The following is a 10,488-nucleotide window of genomic DNA, read 5'->3' on the forward strand; positions in this document are numbered from 1 at the left end:
GGACTTTCACCAGGTTTGTCTCCCGAGGACGGGGAGGGAGGTTCTTGCTGCGTGCTCCTGCCAAGTCTTTTGGGGGTAAGGCAAGCCTGGGGTAAAGGAGACTTGGCCACAATTCGGCATGAGGAGCGTTCTCATGGCAAACACAAACCACAATAACATGGGTATGCACAGAAAAATTCTGCGGCACTTGAAGCACAGGTACCGAAGATGGCCAGGGCCACAGAGTCAATAAACCCGGATGCAGACTACGCGCACGTCCCTGGGGAGGTGCCTTCACGTTCAATGAACATAGCAAGGGCCATTTCCAGGTCGGGTCAGAGAATTGCTTCCGGCGGCTAGGAAGTGACGTTTTGCGTCATTTCCTCTTAACTCGGCTTCTGGGAGGTGGGTCCCACGCGGAGTCAAACATGAGGATCGAGAAGTGTTATTTCTGTTCCGGTCCGATCTACCCTGGCCACGGCATGATGTTCGTCCGCAACGATTGCAAGGTGAGGCGGCGGTGGCCCGGGGACGGGAGCTTGCGCAGCTGGCGCCGGGTTCGTAGCTGCGCGGGGTGGCCTGGGCTGGGAGTCCCGGCCTTGGCTCACTGCGGGCGAGGTCTCCTCGCCGCGGTCGGACGCACAACTCATCCCAAGGCCACCTGGGCTGCAGTAGGGTCAGGAACTCGATGGAACGCACGCTCAGGCAGGCTTCATGCTGTCGTCCGGGTGGAGGTGGGAGTGTCAGTTGAGGTTAATGGACATGGTGCCTGCGGCCTGGTAGAGTTGTTGCTGGAGGTGAGCTAGGAGAGACGCAGAATGGAGGGTCTTTAGGGGGAACTGGCTTCCTCTCAACTTTCACTGTCCCACTTCATCAGGGTTGTTTAAAGGAGCATAGCGCCTTATTATCCTATATCGCGGAAGAGCCCCCTCCCCATCCCCCAGCAGCTGTTAACTGCATATAAATCCATGTGGAGGGGTGGAACCTTGTGATCCCTTCCGACAGGGGACTGGATTAAAAGGGAAAAGTGAGCCTGTGAATGCGGCTTCCCACCACCTGACCCATGCCCCCATTCTTGCTCATTGTTACTTTATGCATTATTGAGGATAGCTTTATCTTGTTGTTTGCATCCTGGTCTGATCTCAGTTTTGTTCGAAAAGTAGGACATCACAGGAGACAAGGCTTCTGAGTAGTAGTAGGTTTGGATTATTCTGTATCCCCATTGTTAGCTGTTTGAGTCCTCTTCACATCTTCAGTGACTCCTGTCTCCAAAGATACATCAGTGTGATGTGTATTTTTTTTTTTTTTTTTAATCCGCTTAAAGACAGTCTCACTGTGTAGTCCTGGCAGTCCTGGAGCTCCCTGTGTAGACTAGGCTGGCCTCCAACTAATAGAGATCAGTCTGCCTCTACCACCCAAGTGGTGGATTGAAGGCCATGCTTAGCACAAGTAAGTGTTGATAAATATGGAGTTAAGTACACTTCCTCATTGGGTCTGCTTCAAGTTTGAAAAACCCAGAACAAGTTTAAACCCATCTTTCAAAGGATCTTAGAAATGAGGGTTTGCCTAAGGGTTACCTAGTAGCTGTTAAATGTTGGAGGCCTTTTTTTTTCCTTGAAAAAGTTAATAGTTTGGAGGCTGAAGATACTCTACTGATAATGGGTTACTCTAGGACAGTATAGTGGTTCTCATAGTTTTGGTGGAATTAGCTGAAGGAGAATTAGCTAATTCTCAGAGCTCTCCAACAGCTTTGGGCACTAAAGTGGTGTTGACAGTTTGGGAAGCTTGCCCTGTTGTGCAGTACCCTTCTTGCAGGTTCTCATCAAATGAAGTATGTAAGCGAAAGCATTATGATTTGTGCAGGCTTTCTTTTCAACTGGTGTGACTGGGTCACACATTTTAGTTATGATACTTTGTTTTCTTTGCTAGAAACCCCACCAACCTCAATGGCTTGCTTTTCATGTTTCTTCCAGTGACATACAGATTTCATTATCTTTAAAGGCATTAGAGGTACCAAGATAATGTAACTTAGACTTATAAAGCTTTCCTGTCCATTTAAAAAACACATGACAGTATTAGTAAGCTGAAAGTTGCTGCTTCTTTGGGATGAAGATGGAGAATAGAATTTGTAAAGACTATGACTTAAATCTGTGAATGTGATCTTTCAGAACATATCCAGCATACAGCCTGGGAGCAAGTGTCTGTGATCCAAGTAGATAAATTACTGATGAAGTTCTAGGCAGGAGGATTCCATATTGCAGGCCAGCCTGGACTGCACAGTGAGGCTTTGTTGTAATAAAAAAAGTAATTCACTGCATAGTTAATGATAAAATAGACACTGAAGAAGAAAAGGAAAAATGACCTATTAGCAGTTTTATTTTTGAAAATATTTCATGCTTTCAGCAAGAAGGAAGCAAGTAGGATTGATCATGGTTCAAAACTCATCCTCACTAGGGATATATATAGGAAAGTGATTTTTAGAATGATGATCACAAGTTGAGACAGGATTTAAGGAGCTTTTCTTAGAATTGTTCCTTCACTTAAGATCAGGGTAAGGTATTGTCTAAAGCAATTAGGGTTTTAGGGTTTTTAGCCTGTTGTCAGGGCAGATGTTTGATACCCACTGAACCCTTTTGGTTTCTGTTATGATGTCTCTTATGATTCTCACTCTTGTCAGTAGGAGTCGTACATGAGCAATGTTGTCATTTCTCAGATTTCACAGCAGTGTTGGTTGGCCAAGGTGTATATCCCGTGATGGGAACATTTTTATTGTTGATGCCAGTATTTTAACTCCAGTGTTTTATAGGTGTTCCGATTCTGCAAATCCAAGTGTCATAAAAACTTTAAGAAGAAGAGGAACCCACGCAAGGTCAGGTGGACTAAAGCCTTCCGGAAAGCAGCTGGCAAGGAGCTCACGGTGGTGAGTACAGTAGTGGTCCCCTGCCTGTCACCTGCTTGTGAGTGCTGTATTTTATTTGGTTGTGGAAAGTCTCATTCTCATGTGATCCCAAAATCAAGGGAAAAATTGCCCACCCCAGTTTATAGAAGTGTGGGTTTTTTGGTTTTTGTTTTTTTGTTGTTGTTAGTTTATTTTTACAGACAGGATTTCTCTGTGTTGCCCTGGCCTTCCTGAAACTAGCTGTGTAGACCAGGCTGACCTCAAATTTATAGAGATCCACCTACCAAGTGCTGGGATTAAAGAAAGGTGTGTGCCACCACTGCCCAGCTGTGGTTTTTTTGTTTTTTGTTTTTGTTTTTTTATTTAAATGTGTTGGATGAAGTGGAAGTTGCCCTTTAAGCATTGACAGAACGTTGGGAGAAGAGCTGATATGCTCCCAAGTGGCATTGAGGCTCAGGTGAGGTTTGAAACAGATATTGTCAGTGTCTGAATGCCCTTGGTAGAGCTGTCAGGTGTTAGGGGGAAGCCAAGGGCTAAGGGGATGCCATGAGAGATTTGATGCCAGGATTTCTTGGAACTTGTCCACATTTAGTCCCTGAAGAGGGAGAAGATGGCAGCTAAAGCTGTCCTTTGCTGGAGGAAGATGCCTTACATTGTTGTACCCCTCTGTGTCTGTCCCTTCCCCCAACCCTGTCACCTCTCGGCTTTCTGTAATCCCTGATTTCCATACCAGAGCTGTCTAGTGAATACAACTGCATATTTTGTAGGGTGGGAGGCCAAATCACAGCTACTTTCAAAATGAGCTTGAATGTGGGTGAAACAGCATGATACCATTAATGCCAGAGAGAGGGTGCCAGTCCTGCCCCCTCCTCCCAGCTGAGCACATTGTGAGCTGAACAGTGTCACCTTTGTAACTGAAATGGCTGGCGTGGAGTTGATATTCCATATGCCTCTGTCAGCTGCATTTGAAAACCCAGGAATATGGGCGTGTTTTGCATGTCTTGAGGTTAATGCTTATTAATTATTATTTGGAGGGCTCAGAGCCACACAGGGTGAAGGATATACCCTGCAGGTGTGGATACAATGTGAATTTTTGACTTTTGATCTAAGAAAAAATGTTCTTGTAGTGGAAGTTTGTGGTTGATTCTCATGTGGAGCTGGGAGATTGGGGAAGCCTTTCCAGTTTGTTTATAATTCTCATGGTTGTTTGGTAGCTCCTGAAGGAGGGAATGATGTTCCTCTCCCTCTGAGGATCTTCCCAGAACCTGGGCTGTTTTCAGCTAGTACGCCTCAGAATTAGGAGGAAGGTGTTTTATATTTGGCCACTTAGGATTTTTGTGAAAAGGAGGATATTTTAAACAATGATTGCTTCCCACCTTCTTACCAGCCTTCTGTACTGTCTTATAGGACAACTCATTTGAATTTGAAAAACGAAGAAATGAACCTGTGAAATACCAGCGAGAACTATGGAGTAAAACTAGTAAGTCTTGGGGGTGGGGTGTTCAGGGAGGCTGTGGTGGGCGTCTGTGACTCTAAGTTCTGGCTTGTGTCCTTACTAAGCTTGCGCTTACTTCATTGCTTGGCTCTTTTTCATTTCATGTTAACGGTCCTGTTGGTGTTTATGTCTTTAGTTATAAATTATTCCAAATTCTTTTTAGAATTTGGCTGAATTTGGATATGTCAGAAATTGGCTGGTGTATCCATATAACAGTAATGTAATTATTAAACTTGAAGTGCCCACCCAAAATAGAAACTACAGATTCTGAGAGAATAAATAAGGAAATGTCCTGGTGGGTGAGGTGAGACCCAGTTAGAAAATAAATAGGCTTATTATGCATCACCATTCTAGACTGGCTGCTCTAGGGGTGTACCCGGAGGCTTTTCTGTTCTGACCATCCCTGGAGCTGTTTCTAAATAATCACTCAGAGACTTAATATTAATTACAAATGTTTGGCCGATGGCTTAGGCTTATTACTAACTAGTACTTACATTTAAATGAATCCATTTCTATTAATCTGTGTATAGCCTGGTGGTGCTCTGGCATATTGTTCTCTGGGCTGCTTGGATTTCCTGCCTGTGTCTACCCTGTGTTGCCGTAGTCCAAAGCAGCTTCATTTATCAACCAGTGAGAGCAACAACATACTCACAGCATACAGAAAGACATCCCTTGCCACGGGGGTCAGGTATATGCCTGTGCTGTAAGATGAAAAGGTATTGCACTTAAAGCGATCAGTATAGATTTTACAGGGTGTCTGAGTGCTCATTTGAGTAAATATGAAATTGTGAACCCCAAATTAAAAGCAGTAGTGTTCAGACCTTGTCTTTTTTCTCCTCCTTGTAGTAGGCAGGGATTTTAATTGAAGGGAGGATAGTATTGTAAAACATTCCTCGTTTTCATTTTTAAGAGGATCTTGCTGTGAAGCTATGGCTGGCCTTGAACTCACAGGGTTGGCCTCTTGAGTACTGGTGTTATAATAGTTGTCTGCTGTGAGAACTCTTAGTTTGCAGTATTTTTGTGTGTGTGAGGACAGGTCCTCCCCTCTGCCTTCTCTTTGTCCTGTGTCATTTTTGTGCAGTCTTCAGTTTGCAGCTCATACACGGTCCCTGCCCACTTTTGGAAACTTCCTGGTTTCCGTTACTTGCTGACTGGTTCAGATATTCCAGGCTCATTCCTACGTGTGGAAATGCTGTAGGAAGCAGTGTGGTTCTGCTTTTCCTCCCTGCCTGGGTTCTGTTAATCTTTTGTATTGAATCTTAAAAACAGACTTTTCAGAAGTATTTTGTGCAGATAGCATGGGGAGTCCAAGATTGTTCGCTCAGCTGCCTTATGCAGTTAACAGCCAACACCTCATACTGTTAGCTCTGTTACAGTGATTGTTTTGTATTGAATTTATTTAAGCCAAAATCATGCAGAAGTATTTAACGCAATTGTTACAGTCATAACTGCTTGAATGTTTGTAAATTTGCTGACTTATATATGTTTTTTTTTTTTTTTTTTTTTTTTTTTTGTAGTTGATGCAATGAAGAGAGTTGAAGAGATCAAACAGAAACGCCAGGCTAAGTTTATAATGAACAGGTATGTTTTTAGAGGAATAATTACAAGATTTTTCGAGGCATTGGTGTTTTTAAATCTCTTTTTACTTTGATATAATTTCATACTTTAAAACTCCTAGAAAGAATAGTGTGACACATTTTACATTCACTTTATCACTGTCACTAGTACGGTGTGCTTCCTGCTGTTTGCCTCAGGTTATCTGTCCCATGTAAGAATCTTTCCTTTCTTAAACACAGTGTGGTTTCAAATCAGGATGTGGACATTGATGCAGGACTGTGCGTGCCCGGCAGAGCCTGCTTCCACGTCCCACATAGTAGTCAGCTCATAGCTCATCAGGCTCCTTTCACATGGACTGGTTCTCCTCTTCCTTTGTCTCACAGGTGTAGAGGTTTCTGAAGAGTACATACTTGTTGGATAGAGTGTTTCTTCATTTGGTTTGTCTGTTTTCCGTATGGTTAGATATTGGCTAGACACCCTTGGAAGGGATGTCACAGTCATCACTGTGTCCTTGTTCACGTGTCTGTCAATGTTAACTCTGATTCTTTGGTTACAGAGGCGTCTCCTGGTCTCTTCCTAACAAAGAGTTGTTATTTTCTTGGTGGTTGATTTGGGACAGATTCTGGAAAGAGTTTGATACTCTTCAGTCTTGTTCTTGTTTTTACCTTCCATAGGAGAGTCTGGCCTTAGTTATGGCTTTCCCTTTCCTCCACCTTCAGTATCTCCTTTACTCATATAAGCATGGGTCTGTGTTTCTGAACTCTTATGGTATTGCTGTGTTTGGTTCTGTTCTGTCAACCCCTGCCGCCCCCCTCCCCCCAAGCCCTCTAACCCAGGGTTTCTCAGTAGCTATGGAGCCTGTCCTAGAACTCACTTTGTAGATCGTGCTGGCTTTGAACTCAGAGAGATGATCCATTTGCCCCTGCTTCCCTAATGCTGGCATTAAAGGCGTGCGCCACCACTGCCCAGCATGTTGCTGTTTATTTTGATGTTCTGCCTGTCCCGTGTTGGAGCAGTGGAAGTTTCTCAGGTTGACAAGTCATCTTCATTGTTTGAGTTGTTGTTTCATGGGTAGCATGCTCAGAGTTCACATGCTTTCCCTGCCCCTGGCCAGGGATTAGCTCTGTTTTTAGAGCAGGAAAGTTCACTTTTTATTTGTTACTAATTAAAAAAAAATATCTACTTTTATTTTGTATATGGGCGTTTTGTCTCATGTATGTATGTACACCATGTGTGTGCACTGCCTGAAGAGGTCAGAAAAAGGCATGAGATATGAAACTGGGCTTACAGACAGTTGTGAGCCACCTTGTGGGTGCTGGGAACTGAACCTGGGTCCTCTGTGAGAACAATCAGTGCTCTTAACCACTGAGCCATCTCTAGCTTCTAATTTTTTTTCGTTTTTCTTTCTTTTTTCCTTTGGGATGGGGGTCTTACTATGTCACTCTTGCTGGCCTGTAACTTGGATTCTTTAGCGTCTCCTGAGTGTTGGGGTTAAAGGAGTATGCCACCCCAACTAACCTAAATTTTTGTTTTTAAATTGTCCTGAGTGGGTGTGTGGGTGTGTGGCGTGGGCACGCTCATTGTGGTATGTGTGAATGTGGCATGGCATGTATGTGGAGCTCAGAGGATACCTTGCAGGAATTGGTTCTTTCTTTACACTATGTGGGCCCAAGGGATTGAATAGTTAGGCTTGGCAGCAAGTGCCTCTACCCCCTGAGCCATGCCATTGTCAAAAATTAGTCTTAAATCTAACCATGGTGGCAGTCTTGGTAAGGAAGCCTGCTGTGGCAACTTTATGGCATTTCAGAAGATGAGTAAGGATGTTGAGAACATCTCTCTTAGCATTTATGCTCCTGTAATTGCTGAATAATTAACAAAGCTACACAATGTGGAGACTGTGCTCTGTGAGGAGGAAGGACACAGCTACTGGCATTTGGGAGACTGTCTTGTGCCATAGCTTTGTGTCTGTGCCATGGAAATGAGCTCTGAGATCTGCCGAGGCCTCAGTCAGACCCCCATTCTGTCAGCAGGTACACATCGAGTCCCCACTTACACCCTAGCTACAGTGGGAGCCGTGAATGAGCAGGTTGCTAGGGTAGAAATCCTGCTTAATTAGGAACTTGATCATAATTCCGCAGAACTACTAGGGAAGAGAATGTCTGTCAGTAAGGGCTCAGCAGGCGACTTTGTCTGGATCTGTGGATAAACGTGTCTGGGGACCAGTTGGTTGCTTGTTGACCCACGTCAGTTGCAGGGTGGGAGGTGTGAGAGCAGGAAGGAACAGAAGGGTGGCCACCCCCTTCCATTCCCGTCTGCGCCCTGTGCGTTCACACAGTGTCATTAGTGAATGCAGTGGCAATGGTGGGAATTAAAGTCCCTGAAGTTTTAGTTGCTGAAGTTTGGCTTTGGTGAATTTTATCACAGGTTGAAGAAAAACAAAGAGCTGCAGAAGGTCCAGGACATCAAAGAAGTCAAGCAGAACATCCATCTTATCCGGGCTCCTCTTGCAGGTGAGTAGAGACAGACAATCTGATTTTGTGGTTGGTATAATTGGGCCCCAGCTAGCTTTCTAAAGGCATTTTAAAAGACCAGGTATTAACCTATAAGCCCCACTTACCCAAGGACCCTGTAACTTCCTGGAATGCTGGGAGTTGTAGTTCTTAGAAAGCTACAAAGCCTCATGGGAAAAAAAACTGGCTGTATGGGTTTATCCTTATAAGCACCTACAAAATATGCCTCAGGGCCACTCATCTGGGAATTTCAGGGAGTGGACCTGGCCAGAGTTCATCGACCTGGTCAGCATTTAATATTTAATAAAATCTTGCTTCAGATTTGGCTCAGAATGGTGGAATTGGTTTTTCTATGGCGAGTCTCAGGGTTAACAGAGGCCTGCATCTAGGTGGCTGAAGTCACAGCCCAGCTTTGGGTTCTGGACTCACCAGTCAAGTGATGTAGGCATGTGCATCTTTCTGTGGTTCCTCATGGTTCAGTAAGCTTTTCAGAAGTTCGAGATGAGGAGTGTGTAGTGTGCTTTGTGTATTTGTAAGAATTCTTTGTGAGTTTGGCTAGTATTCTTAAATCCTTAGAAATGGCCCCTACTGTGGGGCAGTCAGGAGATTTTGCAGAGTGCAGGAATAAATTGATGAGGGTCACATGTAATTTGCTGTCCTTTACAGTTTCCTTATAATTAAGTTTGAGTTTCTTTTTGGTGAATCTCATACATGAGCACTGTATTTACATTGTATCTACTGGATCTTTTAAAGGCAAGGGAAAGCAGCTGGAGGAAAAAATGGTACAGCAGTTACAGGAGGATGTGGACATGGAGGATGCTTCTTAAAGGTGTCGCCTGCAACCAGCCCTGTGTACACTGGAAACCGGTGGAGACTGTTGGTTCCTAAGCTATTGATTGGTTACATAATGTCCTTCAGACAAAGGTGATGCACATGTTCCCCTCTTACATTGCAGCCTGTAAAAGCATCCATCCTGGGAGTTAGATCTCAGCTCAGTGTTTGCTTCACAGTGTTATGCTCATAAAACACGAAAGTTTGTGTGTAGATGAAGGCATGAACTCTGGGCATAACATGGTTGAGCCATTGCTTAATGGCACCAGGCAACATTACTGTCACACTGTCTTGCTGGTGTGAAATTTGTAATGGTGTGATATTTTCCTTGTACTAGTATTGTCTGTTTATTAGAGTTGTTGAAGCAGAGGTCACATCAAAGAACTAACCGTTCTCATGACAACCTCAGTCTGTTTTGTTTTGGTTTAGTCTGTTTAGTAGCTCCTTCCTTGAAGTCGCATACTGGCTGCATACGATGCTACAGTGCAGCTGAATCATGCTGGGCTGTTTTTCCTGCCTCACCATTTTAATGTGCAGCTTGTGGATATTGGGGGGTGGGGCGGGTTGAATAAACTTTGCCAGAATGGTACTTTATTACTGCTTTGGAGAATGCTCAATTCCAAGTTGTGTCTTCTGGCCCAACAACACTCCCCCCCCCCCCTCTAGCCCAGCAGTGGTCTAGAAGCAGAAGAATCTTGGTGCCTTTTAAATTTTTTTTATGTGGTTTTCTTTTTTTGGCTGTTTGAGACAGTGTCTCTCTATTATGTAGCTCTAGCTGACCTGGAAGTCTGTAGACCAGGCTGCCTTGAACTCACAGAGATCCACCTGCCTCTGTCTCCCAAGTGCTGGGATTAAAGGTGTGTGCCATCACACCCAGCATTTTTGATTTTCTTTAAAACAAAACAAAACAAAAAAGCCAACCAAAAACTCTTTGGTTTTGGAAAATAGAATTTATGGACAGGATGTTGCCTTTTATTTGTACATAAATAAAACCTTTTCTAAAGTGAATACCTACATTTTTTTTTACATTGATTCTTTGTAGATTTTACATCATGCACATGGATCCTACTCATCTCCCTGCCCTTTCATATCTGCTCTCTGCCTTTGTTAACCTCCCTCCCAAAATAAAATAAAATGTAAAAGGAAAGTGAAGACAAAAACATCCCCATTAACATACAAAAAAAAAAAAAAAAAAAAAAAAAAAAAGAAAAAGAAAA

The 10,488-nt window shown here is 43.7% G+C and overlaps 1 protein-coding gene across 1 annotated transcript; it reads left to right on the plus strand.

Annotated features, from left to right (window-relative positions):
- The first annotated feature begins 373 nt into the window (after positions 1-373).
- Rsl24d1 (ribosomal L24 domain containing 1) lies at positions 374-10,147 on the plus strand. Its single transcript, XM_051197943.1, has 6 exons — positions 374-488; positions 2,786-2,899; positions 4,286-4,358; positions 5,891-5,954; positions 8,355-8,440; positions 9,194-10,147. Exons 1-6 carry the CDS (start codon positions 408-410, stop codon positions 9,265-9,267), a joined length of 492 nt encoding a protein of 163 aa, XP_051053900.1. The 5' UTR covers positions 374-407; the 3' UTR covers positions 9,268-10,147.
- The last annotated feature ends 341 nt before the right edge of the window (positions 10,148-10,488 follow it).

This window comes from Phodopus roborovskii, unplaced genomic scaffold (genome assembly GCF_943737965.1).
Source record: "Phodopus roborovskii unplaced genomic scaffold, PHOROB, whole genome shotgun sequence".
NCBI classification, from domain to species: domain Eukaryota; kingdom Metazoa; phylum Chordata; class Mammalia; order Rodentia; family Cricetidae; genus Phodopus; species Phodopus roborovskii.